The sequence below is a fragment of the Wasmannia auropunctata genome, unplaced genomic scaffold (assembly GCF_000956235.1).
Source record: "Wasmannia auropunctata unplaced genomic scaffold, wasmannia.A_1.0 LD335986.1, whole genome shotgun sequence".
NCBI lineage: Eukaryota > Metazoa > Arthropoda > Insecta > Hymenoptera > Formicidae > Wasmannia > Wasmannia auropunctata.
Genome location: NW_012026904.1, coordinates 145,041 through 164,733, shown reverse-complemented (window position 1 = coordinate 164,733; position 19,693 = coordinate 145,041). Strand labels below are relative to the sequence as shown.

Here is a 19,693-nt window from a genome sequence, read left to right as displayed (position 1 = left end):
TATCTAGTTCTATATTTTTAACTGTATAAATAAAGTTAGGTATCTATTAATTAGATATGCAGCATAATATTTTTATGCTTTAAAGCAACTTATTTTCACAATACAAATTTGTAATATTATTTTTTTAAATAAAAAGCTTGCAAATGTAAGTTTTACATAACAAAATAATATAATAATAATAAGCGCGAGCATGGCAGCGCACTGGTCTGTTGTGCCAAAGATCCCGAATTCGATTCTTGGTAGATCCATAACAAATTTTCATACACTCACGTCTCCTCTCTGGAGGAAAACCACCGAGAGTATCCATAGCGGCAATTGCCGCGAAAACCGCTCTCAAAAACTGCCGTTCGGAATCGGCTTTAAGTTGTAGATCCCATATGCCTGTACAATTAGCGTGCGCACCACAGGCATAATGAAGAGAGTGGTGTAGATCCTGGCTCGATATGAGCTGTAGCGCCATCGCATAATAATAATAATATATTTGCATTGCGAAAATAATTTGTTATATAAAATTTGGAAAATGGAATGTTTAAAGTTTCTGTAACATATATTGGTGATACATATATTTCACACTGAAACTTTAAATTAATCCATTTTTCACAATTTTACATATTGATATGAAATTTAGTGAATTTTGTCGGATTCTGTCGTTTCGCTTCTTCTATACGATATTTGAGAAAATATCGCAGGCATTTAAAAGCTAAAATTTATCGAGATGCATTGACGTCTCAAGTAGAGGATTCGCTCACTTGCCCGAGCGCGGCTAAGAGCTCGCCGTGAAAATCGCGCATCGTCTACGCGAGTGAAAATGCCGGAGTAAACGGGCGAGCCGCAAGCGAGGGTAGTTTTAATTAAGCCATTAGGGGTGGCTGAGAGGCTGCGACCGAGCGGCTAGACGTTCCAACCCTCTTTCTCCTTCTCGCTCGCGCTCTCTCTCTCTCTGCTCTGTCTGCTTAAATTAATATAGCGCCCCGCATTCCGTTCTACCACGTGGCGACGAAGCTCGTATCCAGATCGACTTCCTTCCACCCTGATCCCTCGTTAAATTTGCGGAAATAATAACGTGATCGCGCGCAGACTCAGCTTCGTACCAGAGTCTCCTCGCTCGCGTAAGTAATACGTGTCAAAAGTTGAGCAGTTTCTTATTACAAATTCAAATTTCAGAGACAAATTCCAAATATTTTGAGTGATGATTTCTTTGGAACGTATTACTGTATAATGTTAAAAACTCTCTCTTCTTCTTAACATATATATTCCGATATTAATGCGCTTCTTCAAAAGATAATCTAAAAATATGGTAGAAAGAGATTTATTTTCTTATCAATAAAATTGTTTTACTTATATTTTTACAGATATTTTTGATAGTACAGCATAAATTTTCATAGAATTTTATATGACATTATATTTGCTTTTCAGTTTGTTCACGTTTTCGAAGAGTAATATTTAATTCCTAAAATGAAAAAGAAAATAATGTAAATATAAAGTACGTAAAGTAATGCAATGAAAAGCGTGGATTATATTTGAAGAGTACCACTAGCAGTACCATTAGCAGTGCAGATTTCAAAGTAAAAAATAATTAATAAACTCACAGTTTATTAATTATTTATAATAATTCCAAATTGCGCAAAGTATAAATTTATCTTTCGTATTTATCTTGAAAAATTTACGCGAATTGATTTTAAAATGTCGTGATATCGCAGTACGTACTTTCTTTATCTAATTTATCGAAATAGCATTTTTTTTCCAATATCATTTCAATATCGCAATAGACTTGTGATACTATCACAAATCACTTGGGGAGATCATTGTATTCATATCTGTCTTATTTTTACAAACGCTAAGTGCAGCTGCTTGACTCTCAACTCGCGTTCATATTAAATCATCGTACAAGACAAATGTAACTTAGAATCAGACAGGGACATTTAGTGCTGAATACATGGCATTAGAATACCGACCTACGCTAACATCGCTTGCCTCTCGAGGCTCGAGATGTTATTCCTCCTTCTCTCCCTTCTTCCATTCCCACCCATCTATCTTATCTTCTTACGTTCCATCGTTCGCCAGTCATTTTTACGTCGCCCAGTGTGTCACCAGCAGAGAGTTCGACGCGGCGTTGTAGCGTAACGCTCAGAATGTCAAGTAGTTCGGCCGTATAAGCACAGTTAAACGCAAAGCAAGCAAAATATAATCGCGTGTGAAAGTGCGTATATATACACTGAATAAATGTACAACGAGCCAAAAAACGAGTTGTTACAGTTAAAGCTTGGGATAACAGACGTTAAAAGTTTCAATGAATTAACACAATATATTTAACATTATATCCTTCAGAGAAAATTCTGTTATTCGAAATTCATGAAAAATTATAAGAAAAATTATTCTGCAAAAAGTATTTCTTTGAAAGAATAATATCTCTTACTTTGTGCGATATAATTAATTAGTAATTATGAATAAATTAATGTTTATAAATGAATCATCCCCCACCGATATATAGTATCCCATTTTTATAGAACCCGTAGATGTAGGCAACAAATGTAATTCGAAAGCACGGTGTCAATTCGAGCGAGAACGCCTGAACAAATGAACACGAACGTCTGTAGATTCGCGTTCGCAGTTCGTTGTTCATTTGCACAGTGTATACGCACCTTCGAGTTTACTTTGCACTTACTTACCAGCTCGTCCGTCGTATCCGCGCTCGTCGTCGTCATCCTCGTGCTCGCCGCTCTCCTCGCCAGCCGTGCCCTGCGTCTGCACGACCCTGGGTATCTCTGCGAGAATACGAGATAAATGAGAGGAACGAGCCTGGATGGAAGGCTGAGTTAATCCCGCAGGTGTTCACGCTAAGAACTTCGCGCTCGGATCGATAATTATTTCTCTCTCACACAGAGATTGAAAAATATCCATTTTCTGGGCCTTCTCGGAAATATGGAAATCATTAACAAACAGAACCTTGAAACCTTAAGAACGTTATCTTCAGTGGCTTTCTTTACATATTCAAAAATAGAAATGCTTATCACATTTTATATTTGTTTGATATTTTTTAATCTGATTGTGAATTAACGCGTGCGTCACGAAGTAAATCTGAGTGCACTGCTCGAAGCACAAACAACCGTGCGACGACATTCTTTCTGTTCGTCCTATATATTTATTACACTGCCTTAGCGAGCCTTTTATGCATGACAAAATTCGCGAGCGCTATGTCTCTGTGATACTCAGAGGCGGGCAACGATGTAATTTTTCGTGACACGAACACTCGTTCTTGATTAAAACTCGATTTGAAACTAAAAGCCGTCTGCAACGGTGGAAGCGGAGGGTGGGCCCCGCGAGCCCGATGGTCGCACACACGTTTTCGCAAATTTCGCCTAATTGGACAAGCGCGAGGAGATCCGGCGTCGAGATCGTCGCGTGTTCCCCCCGATCGATCGATCGATCATTCACGAGGGCAGTACGGGTGTGGTCGAGCAGCTCCGGTGTCTTCTTTGTTTTTTTTTTTCGTCCGATCTTCTCGCCGCCACCCTGGTAGCAGGCTAAAGAGATCGAACGTGAAATCGGCTTGGTGAGAGAGACTTTTTGCACTCTCTTTCTGGTCAAGCAACATTGCGCGTTTTTGTATCGTGGCGTGTTATACACGGCGGATATAACGATAAATCGAATTGACAGGAAAAGATTTTTGATATTTTTTTTCTTTCATTCTTGAATTTTATCGGATAATTCATATTTCGAATTCGCGGGTAAATTTTTTTAGCGCACTGAATCCGCTTCAAAGCATTACTTCTGAAAAACTGCGAAAGAGTTCAGACGTTCTTAAGAAATGTAACCGCAGGAAATCCGCTTTCTCTACAATGTTCTTTCTTTTTTTTTGAGCGACTAGTTTCTCAAAATTTATCTAAATGTATTATAATATCATCTTACAGGAAAGAATTTCTCTTATTTTCTGTGTCCGGAATACCTATCTTCCTCGTTGAACCGACATGCTTGGCGTAGCTCGCACAAAACGAGCTTGGCTCGAGGGGGGTGACGAGCGCCCGGCGGAAACGAAATCGAAATAAAAGATAAACGCGGCAATGAAACCGGGTATCAAGCACGGTGAACGCACGCGTGGGCGTGTACTTACTGATGCAAGGCGCAATATGCGATCTGCTCTGTTGGTAGCCCCTGGCGCATCTGTTGCAAGTAATACCGGTTACGCCGTCTTTGCAGGGACACTGGCCGCTGCTCTGGTTACAGGTCTTTCCAGAAGCTCCGATCGGATGGCAGTCACACGCTGTAACGCAATAAACGGGCTATAGTTAGTTAACGGAATCAAAATGGATTTTCGAAAGAAAATAAACTGTTTAATGAAATTGTGTTTTTATTTCGTTATATATAGGTATTATTTTCGTATCCGTTACATAGAAATTCATTTATAGAATTTATTTATTTATTATTGAATGTCTGCACATTATTCTTTTTTAGCTTCTGACCGGAAATCGGAAAAAATTCATTGTAATTTAGGATATATGATATAAATGTATGACTAATTATTGGAGAAAATTTCACTCAAAGCAAAAAAGTGAAGGTTGGATAAAAGAGAGCTTTAATCAAGTTGATCGTGTCAGAACCATTCGCGTCAACCCGCTCGCATTAGTGCATACTGTTCGAATTTACTGTCGACTGCAGCGTATCTCGTTATGCTGTACCGCACCTTCGAGATATGCTCATTCTATTAAGAAACAACGCAGATAGGCGACCCGGAAAATGATGGAGATAGCCAAACAGGCGTGACGATCCGCTACCTGAAATTAAGATAAAGCGCGGACTTTACATGGCGCCTATAAAAGGACCTTGGCCATTGGCTGCAACTCGATAAACGAAAGATCTTACGCGGGATAAAAGCGGTTCATTCCCACGAGCGAGACACGAGGAGTATACTAATGCGATGGAAGTGCACCCGATATTATCGGCAAATTGAAAATAAGCGAAATTTTTGGATTAATTAATTATAGAAATTAAAGAATTGATTTTTCGAATTCACGTGTAATTTTTAAAGCATTTAAGATCAAATCGCTAAAATATATTGTCGAAATTAGGAGTATTCAGGAATATTTCAGTTTATATTTGAATGAGAAGCTTATGATTATATAAAATAATATATAAAGCATTCAGAAACGCGCGTAATTAAGAAATATCTTGCGTCAAATATATAATTAGTAAAATTCTATGTCCCATTTTTATCACACAAATTTTTATACATACAATGTTCTTATTATTATCAGAACAGATTTCAATTTCGATTATGATTTCTTAATTAAATTAAAAATTTTCTATAACAAAAATATCAAGAAAAATCAGTAGTTTCTAATTACAAATAACTGAAAATTAAAGATATTTTACAAACTGAATTTGAAAAATGTAAAGACAATGTAATTATTTTTTTTTTATCCGATTTAAGTTGTATATATAGAATTTTAATTTGAGAGTTGATCACAGAAATATTAGAAATTGAGAAGTTGCTAAAGATGATACGTTAAAATTTGTGAAAAGAATTAAATTTAAAATATATTGTAAAAAATTTCACTAAAAATTAATTTAATTAAGATGGAATACACTGTACGCAATATTTGCCATACATCGTAAATGAAGAGGACTGCGTCATCGAGATGAATGCATTCCAGTCTTATCCTAATTTTATGCGGCCTAATCTTGCGTAAGGTATGAGCGTGCGAGATATTAAAGAACCCTTCGCGTATACATGTAGGACGGAGAGAACCTTCATTGGTCATTCCGGAGGATTTATAAAATCAATCAAGCGTGCCTCGACGAATGGATTGCCATCAAAGGTATACTTTAGAGAAAGCTTAAGCCTCCCTTGAGGTTGATGAGGAAGATTTTTTTCAGAGTTGAAGAGAAAAGCTAATAAATACTCATGCGATCACACGTTTAGTTATACTGGATACTTTGCATATCCGGTACATACATGAATAAACAACAATTTCTTCGAGTATCCAATTATTTAATAAATAAAGATTGTTAATTTCTCTTTAATTTATATTAAAGACTTATCGAAAATTGGGGACGCTGCTAGTGCAGTTATTATTATACTTTAAGCATAACAGTTAATATCCCGGAGACATATTGTAGGACAGAAGGGAAGTAATAAATAAAATTGATTTATTGTTACATTTTGACGGTAACAGGTGTTATTTGAATACTTGCAAGAATGACACCTCTTCTATGCGTGTTTTCCTCGTGTAAATCATAAAATGGAAAATAACTTGTGAAGATAAGGGAACATAGAATCATGGTACAAGTTATCATAATTATACGAGCATTAACATTCCGTCTCTCGAGAGTCGTACGTCGCCAGCGCGATTTACTACCAATAATCCCAACAAAATTGCGCTCATCGTAAAATAATAACCCGCCTGATTTACGACAACCGTGTGTAATCAATTGTAGTCATGTATCTTTCTCGTAAATTGCATCGTGTTGATAATACAGGACAAATGAAAAACTTATGTCGCACACTCGAAGAACTGAAATTAGCAGCAATGTATTCAAAATGAATCTCATTAGTTAACATGCGAGATATGTGAGTAAAAAGTAAATACTTCACTGTTAAATCCATAAGTGTCAAATTTAACCCAATTTGAGTCACTTCTTCTACTTAATATACCATCATTTTTAACTAAAATGCTTAAATAAACACTGGAGCTTGCAACAGTTTAAAACAGTTTAAATTTAACTCAAATATTTGTTCAACTTCATTGTTTTAAACTGTTTTAAACTCCAGTGTTTTAGTTAAAAATGATGATATATTAAGTAGGAGCAGTGGCGACTCAAATTGAGTTTTTTATGCACATTAGCGTTCAGCACATAGATTTAACAGTGCTCAGTGAAAAAATATATTTTCAATTTTCGGAGGAAAACGTAAAATTTATTGAAATAATTTAATTTTTAATTTAATTTTGAAAAGTTTGTTATTTTTTTTAATGTGTCATTTTAACGAGAGTTTGAGATATATTGATCGCTTTCAAAATGTCAAAATCTGTTTGCTTGATGACAGAATCATGATTCATGATACAATTAGTGCCTAATTACCTATGCCGAGATTCGCCGATTAAAGTCGGAGCATATTAATTAAACGGGACTCATTATTTTCCAGAGTTGATGAGTAGCCATGGGACAAAGTTGATCCTTATCCTCTTTCGCAACTCTCTCGCCGAGAGAGCTAATTGTATCGCGTGTGGTGTATACGAGACAACGTCCCGTTTAAATTTCCATTCCCGGCATAAATTACCATCTGCTTCGCGGGACGGTCCACGAAAATTAACGGGGGACACGGTTCACATAATTCTTAATCGCCGACGGCTCGCACATTGACGTGAATCGCTGTTCGATCGTTCCCGAGCGAGCCCGATTTGCTTAGATTCATGGCGCGCAATCAAAATACAATCGCCCAATAAAAATTTTATTGCTACGGGTACATATCTTCGTGATTAGCGTTTGACATGAATTGGACTCGCCAATATTTCGTACAGACCAATGCCGCGCCCGACACTCGTGTATCTTATTTAACTATTCACTATACTGAAGTGAACTCAACTGGCGCAATTATATCTATGAATTCTGTATATTTGATTTTTTACGATACCGAATGAGATTACAATTTTTTAACAGTTATGTTAATAGGAAAATTACTATCAATTATTTAAATTGATCTATGAATAACAATATTTTTCAACTCGTTTACAAGAGATACAAAAAAAATTTATTTGCATATAATTCAAAGAATCATCGTAATATATTTTAAAAATTGTGAAGAAACTTCTTAGCACTTAAGTGACTAATCTTTTCGTTATCTACCAGATTTAATCATTTAGCACCATTTATTATAACTTAGATTGCGCGACGAATGGCTTAATCAACCGCGAACGTGCGCGAGCCAGTTCAATCGGCGGTGCGGATTGCAATTCCGTGGACGTGTGTCACGAGAGGTCATGACACGGTTTATTGGTCACGCGGCGTTGTCATTAGAAATGCCATAAACAGTGATTAGAGGCATCACGGCGGCGTGGTTCAAGGATTACTACGTTTCTTGTTGCGACGGGGCCGCCGCTGCCGCCGCCGCTGGGGATATGAATTGCCGCCGTCTCCGGTCGACGTTGGAAACGCCGTTCGACTTTCGACACCTAAATCGCCGTAACGGTTGTTTCGTATCCGCGCGACTTGTCTCCGGAGACAAGGAGTCGTTTGTTCCCTCGTTACCGACCCTTTCGTTACCTATAAATTCGTTATGCAACTCTCGCCGCGAGACGCCGGACGTCGGAGATAAAAGCGGCAATCTTGCGTTACGATACCGCGTGGAAATCTTTCGAGCTAGGATTCTCGGATATCATTAAAATCGATCGTCACCGTTATTGCAACGGTATTGCGTGCTGGAAGAGTAGCTTATCAAAAAAATTAGTCCTGCTTCTGTTTTTACATCTGTAATAATTTATACACGTACGAATTATGAACTCACATAACTGTTACTATAGACAGTGGACTTGAAAATTACTTTCCCATTTTACATTTTAACTTAAGCTCAAAATAAATGTAAAATAATTTACGGTATAAGAATTCATAGTTGAGAGTGGAATTTCGAATTGCAAATTTTAATTAGATCTGCAGTTACTTTAAAATATTATTATTATTTAGTTATGTACTTTTTTTGCAATATTTAAATACTCTTATAATATATATTTCTAAATAATTAACCATATACATATATATGTAAAAATAATTAATATATAATTGTATTTTAGTAGATTATAATGATACAAAGCGAATACGTTCAGTGATTTGCGATTTTAATATTAAAGAAAAACCTTGAGCAATCTCTTCGTAGTTCTAAGAATAAACATGATCAGACGAAGGTTGTTCGAAAGATGGATGATTAAATATAATACACTTATATATGGTCGTCAACTAACTTTTTTAGTAGTATATTATCTTGTTACGCAACAAATTACGCAAGAGACTGTGTCCGAGAGACTTTTTGCGATCTGAAAAGTGATTAATGCTATACATGGATTTGATAGTGATTTTAGAGTATAAGAACGACGACAGGAAGAGCAAAATAAAAAAATATAAAAACTTTAATTCTTCTCGTATACATATATATAAAGTATTAATATGTTTTCTTAGAAACATATTTTTATAATTTATAAGAATAACCCATTTAGTCAGCTATTTTTATAGCTTGAAATGGAATAAATTACGTAAAAATGTTAGAATTGCAGGAAAAAGAATTACATGAAAACACGCTTGTCGCTAGACATTCTGCATGTAGAATTCGCATCAATGGTAATGACTATGACTTCCCTTGGCGACCCTTCACTGGCACGCAAGTGTCTCGTATCTCATCCGCCATCTCATGGTATGTTTCTTCAGATTATAACGCTAAGAAGCCAATTCGTTTGTCTCCTATCTTTCGCTTATTGGTGAGATCTATGCTGGAAAAGACACTCTGCGTGCACACAGCCGCGGTTAAATCCATTAAGCGAAGGGAGAGAGAAGAAAACAACTGTGAGATGTCCGTGTAGATCTCCCCCTATCTTTAGACAGCTATTCTAGAGGCACGTCGCTATTCTAGTGAATATTCCACGTTAACCCGATCGCCAGAATCGGAAAGGAGAATTGTCGGATTACCTTACCAGCGGTACAGAAGCTCAGCCGGTTGCGTTGTCACGCGAAATCTAATCCAGGATTAAGAGCAGTCTATTCGGAATTGCTTGTCAACTTAAACTGTGCTCGTGTTCGTTGGTGCTGATTATTTTGCACCGCTATTAGATTCCTATTGTGCTCTTTGTCGACACATTTGTCATGAGTAACGATTCTTATTGTTATCAAGTGTAAAAAAATCGTCATGTAATAATTATTTTTACTTTCTTAAAAGATTATGTAGATTTCCTTGATTGCTTTTCACTGCGGCATTGAATAAAAGTCATTTATTCTAAATTGCACTTCGCTATTGCAGGATTCGAAATATATTTCTCGATATTTTTTTCTAAAAATCAAACAACGTATGTACGGTATGGCAATATCGAAAAAATTAAAACAGTTCACCGAATAGTCATCTTTAATCATTCGTGCGTGAATTCCCTCTTTCTCTCTCTCTTTTCCTCTGTCGTGCAACAAGTTTGCTTAGGACTCATAATCAGGCGATCGTTCCCGATGTATGGCTACGATAATATCTAGAGGGGCCCGGTATTCAGATACGTTCTCGAAAGGTCAGTGCGCGAATGATCGGTGCGCGCTCAGGAAGCACGGCGAAGCACCGTAACTCACGTTTACGCCTGCAAAATGAGCGGGCATACCGGCGTGTCACTTATCGCCAGCTAATATAAACATGACTCCGAGACACCCATGATATGGAGGTAAAAGAAAGTCGCGCGCGGGGCTCGTAAATCACGGTCATTTTACATTTTACCCGTCGAGTGCGCGACGCGCCGTGTACGGCTATGCGGGATCGATTTTGGGAACTATTAACTTGAACTATCGTCTTCCGCCCGCCGTCGCGTCGGTTGTATGGCTATTCCGCTTCAGAGAAATCGCGCTGCGCGATCTCTAATGGCTCCACTTGTTGTAACGAGCCGAGGCATATACAGTAATGTCCGGCACGCGGTCAACCGTTCTGCCTTTTCCACATGCGCTTACTTTCTGCCATCTGTAAGTAGGTACCTTCTTATGTTTGAATCTAAGATCATTCGCTTGCATTCTGAACATTTGAATTCTTGCGAATGTTGGACTGTTACAACGTTGAGTTAACTTTGCCGTTTGCATACTATTATTTCCTGTAGATATTTCTATTCAACTATAGCAATGCTTTTTCAAAGAAGGCTCACCTAGAAAGTAGAGCACTCGGTAGAATATTTATCTTGAAATTTGTATTCTACTACTACATTCGTAATTTAACACTCATCCATTTAACCTCCCAAACTTTTTAGACTCGTTTGATATTAACCAACATATAACCATTTATAATTTTTTTTTTTGAAAGGCGTAACTTTACGTAAGATAGCTACAGCTTTCCGCGCGTTTCGCGTTGAAAACTACGCGTAATCATATTTTCTTTCGTCTCTCTGCTTTTTCGTAATGCAATTTTCCCGCCGCCGCCCTCCAGCGAGACGAGGCTGGTCGGATCACGAGTATTCGCTAAAATGAGGCTTCAGAGAGACGAGCAAGCGAGAGCTCGCCGGCTCTTCAAGTCATTCCGCTCCTCGGCTCTTCGTTCCCTCTTCTCGCGATTAGCATACCGACATTCGTGGAAATACTATGTTGGAAAGGTTATCTTGGTTGTGTTCGCAATTTATAATAGTGATGTTATTTTAACCAATAAAATTTTCGTTGACATACCAATAACCCAACGTATGAAGTTCCGTCTGATCTATCTTCGCGATAAATGGTTGAGGCCTGGTACCAAGAAATTAACTGTACCGTTAGCAGATAATAGACTTATCACGTTCATTCACATGATTTGTTTTAAGGTAAAGAATACGAAAATATACGAAGATTAATTTTATCCATTCTACACTTGAAGTGAGAAATCGAATGCATAAAAACTAACTGTAAAAGATGATCAAGATTCTGAAAGTATAAAATATCTTCTAAATAAAATCAGTTATACTTACAAATTAAAGACTTCTTGAAAACGAACATTTTTAGAAATTTATTTAAAAATATCTTTTAATTTTATTAATTATTTTTGTTTTAAGAATTTAAAAAAATGTTTAAAAAATTTCAAAAAATCGTATTTATATAATATTACAAATTTATTATAGGTTGGTCAAAAAATCTTTTCGTATTTGCCCTTTTTACATAAAAATACGAAAAGACTTTCTGATATATTTAATATTTGCCTAGAGAAAGATAACAAAAATTTAAGATTCGATATGAATTTAAAAATACAAGGACCGCGCGCTAAATTAATATTAACAAAGATATCAAGTTTCATATGAAACATCTGTCAGAAATTTTACTTCCCGTAGAACAGAATGGAAAGTGCGATCTCATGCAAAATAAAGTAGAAATGTGACGTTAAATTGTACAACACTTCACGAAGTCGTCAATTGCCATAATACCACTCTTTCGCATCATCTGCCGTAACATCTTGCGCTTCCGGCTCGGTTCAGGGTTCTCCCCCATTCACGCTATTGATGTCGTGAAAGCGTGAACCGGTCCCTTCGACAGCGCCTTCAAGATTAATCCGTTTCGCGGAAGTGCAAATGGTCCCGTCGTGCCTCTACTATCGAGGCTGTGGATTTAGCCCTGCGGAACCTTCGTCTCTTCCAGTGTTATCCCACTGTTGAATCCAAAACGGTGCGTTTAAGCTTCCTCTTCTTTATTTTCATTAGTAATGCGATAACGCTAATAACTTGCCGTTTAATGGCAACGAGAAAGGATTTTAAATTAAGGTTTGAAAAATCCTTGGTAATTAAAAATTCAATGTAGCTAGGAGAGATGGAAGGGAAAAGATAAGGAATATATGAAAAATATATTTGGCGTGAGACACTTCGTGTCTTTTGAAATATTTTAAAGACTAAATATATCAGATAAAAATTGTGAAAAAATATAATAAGCTATCTACTTTTTATTAACTATCATTTTTTTTTAAAGAGAAACTTAAAGAATTATTATTTCAATACGGAATTTGCCTATGACATTATCATATTGTACTTAAATGTATACATTTATAAGAAATGTTTTTCGCAACATATGAATTGTTTCTTACAAATTGTTATAATTAATAAAAAAGACAAATTCGATTTTGATATATTTCTCCCGAATTAAAGTAAAATCTAGTAAAGCTTTCTCTTTAAGATTATCCTTCTCATCATCCTATCCGCCGACGTTCTCAGATGGTGCGTTTACTAACGTCGGTTTATGCAGCTTCCTACGAGATTTCCATCCGGGAGATTTAGTCGATAAGTTGCGAGAAGCTCGGCTTTATATTACGAGCTTAAATCGTAAAAGCGACGCGATCGTTCGCCGCTTAGCGATAATCTCCTTCAGATTAAATCCTTCGATGGCAGCACGAATGGTCGTCGCGTTCCTCTTTTGGAGAAGGTTCGCCTTATCTCGCGCGACAGACACGCCGCTTTCACGGAGACGGCACCTTGGGAACCTTGAACGGTCCTTCGTTTCTCCCCGTGATACTGTTATCATCGCGTCGATCGATCGACCTTGGTGCGGGAACGATCGTACGTTGGTGTGTATTCCTGGATAGTCTCGCGCTTTGGAATCCGGCTGACTGAAAGTGTCTCTGACTCGCGACGTTCAGACTGAGTAATCAGCCATGGTCAATGACGTTAGAAAGTTTATCCTTGGCATTTCCATTTACCTTTCTTTTCTCCTCTCTCTCTCTCTCTCTCTCTCTCTCTCTCTCTCTTTTTCTCTTTGTCTGTTGCAAGGGATTAAGTATTTTTTGCATTAAATATGCATTGAGTCGTTGACAACGTCGACAAATATGCCGCGCGAATAGATATTTATGAAATTCCTTATTTTATACATGCGCACAAAGTAGATTTTTTTGCGACGTCGAAGCTGTGAAAGAAATAATCGATATTCCTGTCTCCGGATTAAAATCCAATCGGTATAAACGATCGCGCCGTTCTGCCAAAGCTCGTTTTACATAATGAAATTCCAAACCTGCTTTCGACAGCTCTTCGTTCTTCGGGATTGACTGTATCGGCAAGCGATACCGAAGTCGTTTTACGCCTTTTTGTTATTTAATAGTATTTATTCCTTCGACAAGCTAAAATTGAAGGGCTTGCTGCAACAATAGGCTAACCTAACAACGTAGCCGAATGCTATTAGTAGAATAATATATGACATTGATAGAAATGGAGATGATATCATTGATATCCCATTATTTTAACTTTAGAGTTTACTTTCTCGTTTTTACAAAATGTGAATTAGCCTGCTGTTGCAGCGAGCCCTTCAATTGTAAAGTGTTTGTAGAAAATGCTCTAAGTGTCGAATTAAAAGTTTGGAAAAAAGACTTTGTTTTAGAACGCATTGATGTGCCGTAAAATATGTGCTTTATGATATATGAGATATAATTTATCTCTTTCTTTTTTTCTGAAATACATATTTTAAATGTATCTGAGAGATAAAAGAAAAAGTGGTATTAAAAACGAATTGTAGGAATTCATGCAAACTGAAGAAACCGTGTTCTCGCGATATCCCGATTACTTTGTTAATCAAATTCAACGTCCGTTTCATTCGTAATAATTGTTTTGCATAATGAAATTCAGAAACAACCTTTGACAATTTTTCGCTTCTCGTTATAGTCGACAGATCCGACATTCGTAAGGACCACGAAGGGAGAGAAAGGCACGTCGAAAGAGACGTGACATGTTCCTCTCACCCACTTGCTTATGCACGCTCGTATTTTTCATGCGAGGAGACGTTGAAAAGCGGTTAATTACGATTGCATTCGGAGTCGAGCGCGTATCTTAATAAAAAGCTAGAAGAGAAACTCCTCATTATGTGTACTGTATGAAATCATTTCGAAACCTTCTTCGGCCGTTTAAAGCTCATTTTATATTAAATATATTAAAACATATCAAACGTGGATTTTTTACTACAAAGCAATTCAAGCAGAAATCGTGCTTCTGAAATTATAGCCTTGGTTAAAAATAGGCACACATACATAATGGGCATGTCCAGAATTTTTTTTCGAGGGGGGGGGGAGGTTTATCAATATTTAACTTAGCGCATAAATAGCAATTTTTTGCATTAATAAATTGCTTTATTCGATATTTTTGGGTTGAACCCCCCCACTCTTCCCCTTGGATACGCCCATGACTTATCTATATGTTTTTCATTTTTCTGAAATTCTTTTATCTATATTATTTTCTATTGGTACCGGTATTATACGCTTTGAAGGAAAACAAAAGATACTTCACAAATGTTATAAATCAATTTTTAGTTAAAACGTTATTAAATAATAATTAATAAGCCAGTAAATAATTATGTTAATAATTAATATATATTTTTATGTAGTATTTTGAAGTTCAGAACCTATCAAAATGAGAAAATATATGCATATATAGAAATTTTCATCACATCGATTTATAGCGAGAAAAATGCTTAAATTGCAGTTGATTAATAAATATGATTATTATCTCTTTAAATGTACATACAACTGCGCATTTATTAACATCCATCTTGTCTTTTCAAATTGTACAGGCGTTTTAATCGTCCGCTTTTTCTTGTATTCTTTATCTTACGTTTTTCATCCGTGTAATTGCATCTGCCAATCTGCTATATACTGTTTCACGGCAAAGTCCATCTCTATATCGTCACTTAATTAATCCATTGCAAACGTGCAGTAACCGTAGACTGGCGATTGTATCCTTTTAAGATTCGTGCAGCGCGAAATACAATTGAAAGGTAAACGCAGCGTTCTGGATGGTGTCCCGACTTTGTGCGAAATACGCCCAGGTATTCCCCTCTAAAAAGTATTTACGGGAGAACGCATGTCGAAACAATGACCAGCTAACAATTCGTTTATTTTCCATTGGCAGGGTATGTGCTACGTCGTTGCACACGAAACGGGGTCTTTGAAAAATTTGCGTTGCACAGAATGCTTTACACGCTAGTTTAGCTCAATTTTTAACTTTCCATTAAAAACAAAAATTGATACCAATTTTATTACGTTAGTTAATTGAATTTTAAGTATTAATTTACTTATAGCCTATAGAAAAAGTTTAATCTAACATTATAGAAAAAAATAAAACTTTTATCAAACAATTTTTCAGAAAAATACAAAAAGTATCGCATTTGTGCTGTATTTGTTATATGTTTTTCTCTGTATAACAGATATAATCTACTATACTAATTGATTATCATTTAGGACAAGTCTTTTTTTTATCATGGAATGGAAAAAAGAACCAGTTTCTTACATTTATTTATCTAATTCTTTGATTTTCTTGATTTCTGGCTGAAGATCATTGTATTGTACATAAAATTCGCATAAAGTGTCTATGTGATTTACGATTCGCGTTTCTCGTAAACTGTTTCTCACGCTAAGAAATATCAAGTTTTCTGATCACGATGCACACTTGAGAAGATCGCGCAGACTCGCATAGGTAATCGTGTCTAAATGCGCGAATGTGTGGGAGAAGGAAACTGACTGGATTTCGGGAATAGGGAGCGGTTGTGTCCATCCAGATTATCACGGTCCAAAGAATCATTGTAAAGGAAAGTGGGAGAAAGAGAGACCGAATAAGAGAAGAAAGCGAAGCTCTCTCTGATGCGTCATAAATTCGACTTACCGGGTCAGTCGCACGAGCATACACATATTTATATTCCTATACCTACATGAAATTGTTAAGGCGCCTTAAGCCGATTATCGAGGAGAGTCAAACTGACCCTGAGAGGCTTCTTCTTATTCACCCTTTCTGCTCGTTCTAACCACGAGTGTTAAAAAAAGGTTACAATGCAATTGCGATCGTTTTTTTTTTCGTTTTTTTCAGGCAAATATTTTTGTTATTTTCGTATCCGTATTAATTATTTGGTCTATTATCGGATAAAAATTTTTTTAATAATTATGTGATATTAATTAAATATGATTTATATATCCTATACATTTTTAAGGACTATTCAATTAATAAAATATCAGTTTTTAAATAAATCCAATAAATTGAAGCTTTGTTAATATGGTATAATTTTAATGTAATGTAATTTTAACTTGTGACAATTTATTAGAACCTTTCGAATTGATTATGAATTGCCGCTATATTAAATCTATCTATTCACTAATCGGCTTATTTTACACGTTGTTATCTATTACTAATGTATGAATGGATTGAGCATACGAACATAAACTTGGAGATTTAAACAGATAACTTGCGATGTAAGAAAAATTTCGACATCCGACTTGAGAAACAAAGAGTTATTGAGGGAGTAATCTTGATATAAATAACCATTGAATTTAATTCGATAGACATAATCCGATTATATAAATGTGAAACCCCCCCTTCCTCGTTTTAAAAAGCTCTACCGCGGCACGTCGTCGCGCAGCTTTCGACTTCGAATGGTCAGTATTTCGAAGCCAGTTAAAGCAGATTCGGAGATGGGTGGCCAGATAAGGATCTTTATGGACAACGGACGTCCTCTTACAGGTGGCATAAATCCCGCGCGACTAATTAGAATTTTATAATGGAACGAAAATGGGTATCAGATTACACGGTCGGCGCGCTGCCTGGGGATCATAATTACAAAATACAGGCGCATGTGCCGAATTTACATTCTATCCAAGATGAGATCACAGATGAGACTATGGCGACACAGCACATATACTAATGCACTTGAGAAATAAGAAGGAAAGAAGGAACAAACACGCGAAATTAAACTTTATTAAAAATTTAATCGCAGTGCATCAGCAATGAAACCGTTATTTAATTTCAAAAACAATATAATGATTTGATTAAAATATAAAATTTGACAAAAATTACATTATTGTACCTTACATTATTGTATCTTGTACCTTACATTATTGTATCTTAACGTAATTAATTCTTAGCTAGCACTTGCATAATTAATTTTTATCTAGCATTTACATTCTTACTGAGACAGTACTGTCATAATTTGTCTTTTTTGGGGGGGAGGGGGAGGGGTAGGAGAAAACTTCTTGTTTCATTTAAGTCAAATTATACGCGGAATGTCCACAAACACAGAAAAATTATTTTATTATCTCACCGAAGTCGTGGTATTTCTGTGTCACGTAAGTTACCCGCGAGTAAACATTTCTGTATACTGTGGAATTACGGCGACGTAAATTGAGAGCGGTGTGGAAATTAAGGTAAATGCAAACGGTGAAGATCCAAGAGCCCTCGACTTGGTGCCAACGACTCTTCGATTTTTCCTCGCGGATAAGTCGAATTCCGCTTCCACGCAATTATTCCGGTGACGTCCATTTAACCGTTATGATTTATTACATGTTTCCGGTCGCTCGCCAAGCCAAAGTGCTAGCATGATGAAATTATTCAACATAATTTCGCAGATCGTAATGCTATATTAAAGCTATTTCCAAAACGGAGAAATCAAATTTATACTTTTTATAATATTGTAACTTTTCTAATTGTTATATCAAGATGTATTACACGTTCCAATTGGATACTTGTACTTTATATTGCCAATAGTCAATATATTTAGCTCAAAATATTAAAATCAGAAACTATATTTGTTATTGAGCGAATAAAACAATAAACCAAATTACAGATTAAATAAATAATAATTACCAATCTACGCAATGAATACTACAATATGTTATAGAAAATCTTCGATTTTGTAAAAAAAATTATTCATTGTAGATGTAATAGCTTTCAAAATAGATTTTATAAATCGATAACAATTATCATGCTGACAGAGCTATTTCTGTGAATTCCAATATGGAATGGATTCCAATATTTAAAAAAAACATGACATTTTTATGTCAGTATCAAATTTGTATAAAAGTGATGAAATATCATCGTTCGACCTCACAGTAACGTAATTCCAAATATCTACTGATATGCTTTCAAATATTTTATACGTATGTTTTATAAAAAATAAAAGTTAAGAATGAAAATTAATATAACATTTAAATACTAAATACTTAATATAAATGTCATATAAATTTAATTCAATTATTATTAAATTATTAATTCTCATGAGATGGCTTTAAACAATAAAATTTGTCTTTTAGATACAAAGTTATGTCAGTCTCATTGCTGGTTTTGCAATAGTCAACAGTCTACGTTAATCTCACTTTTTGTACTATTACATAAGTTAATTCACGTTTCCTTCGTTCGCGTAGACATTTACGGATGATAGGCGGATTTTTATCAAAGCTCAACGATCGTGTATCTGTTCGTGATCGCGAAGAGCATGCGAGGCGGATCCGGGGGCCGAATTTGCATGTCGAAATTCGCCCACTTGTTTCTTCTCGCAGCGGGTAGCTCATGGGCCATTTTGATGGTCACTTTCGGCCCACGTCCTTCCACAGTCTTGCAGGTTCCCACCACCCTCTCTTCCCGTTTCGATAAACTGCTGCGCAACACGGGCATCCGGTCTCAGATACCGGTGTCTCGCTGATGTGCTCAACGTGCCGAAAATAACGAAAAGAAAGACCTCCTCAAGCCTCCGTCCGGTGAAAAGTTTTTAAATACGTAAGCGCTCTCAATTATGTCCCAAGACGGGGAATGACTAACGTGCTATTAAAATGATAATGAAGAACGACGCGATGCTCTGACACAAGTTCAGTAGTAGCGAAAGGTTTGAATCTCTGTAATCGAGTTAAATTAACATGTTAAAAAAGTCCAAAGTATAATACGTGTTTACTAGACGAATGGACTATAAATTTTTGCGATAATGAAAAGATTATTTTTATAAGCATAAACATTACTTCTATAGAAACTATTACGTTACATTTTTAAAATTCTTAAACATTTTAAACAATAGAATTCAAACATTTTTCAATTCGTAAATTTGTTAGATGAATTATTATATTCTTAATTATATCCTTAATCAATTATTTGAAATTATTCAAAACGAAGCAAGCTAGGCACGTATATGTACATAATTTATTACGCTATTTAAATAAGTATGTTTAAGTAATAAAAAAATAGAGTACTATATTAAAGTGTTAAGAATGTTAATTCTTAACATTCTTAACACTTTAATA

At 36.0% G+C, this 19,693-nt stretch overlaps 1 protein-coding gene and 1 long non-coding RNA gene across 6 annotated transcripts in view; one reads left to right on the top strand and one right to left on the bottom strand.

Moving 5' to 3' along the window:
- LOC105454315 (netrin-1-like) overlaps positions 1 to 19,693 on the bottom strand; it is a 194,304-nt gene that overhangs the window by 40,587 nt on the left and 134,024 nt on the right. The window contains exons 3-4 of the mRNA XM_011696864.1: positions 4,112 to 4,261; positions 2,670 to 2,765 (exon numbers count right to left, since the gene is read on the bottom strand). Coding sequence (XP_011695166.1) covers positions 2,670 to 2,765; positions 4,112 to 4,261 — 246 coding nt within the window. The remainder of the gene's footprint in view (positions 1 to 2,669; positions 2,766 to 4,111; positions 4,262 to 19,693) is intronic.
- The window catches only part of LOC105454314, a 147,394-nt gene that overhangs the window by 51,189 nt on the left and 76,512 nt on the right, over positions 1 to 19,693 (top strand). The window contains exon 5 of one of the 5 annotated variants that reach the window (XR_974978.1): positions 3,912 to 3,982. The exons of the other annotated variants lie outside the window; for them this stretch is intronic. This is a non-coding gene — a long non-coding RNA (uncharacterized LOC105454314). Of the gene's footprint in view, positions 1 to 3,911; positions 3,983 to 19,693 lie in introns of those variants that run through there. 5 annotated transcript variants of the gene reach the window in all.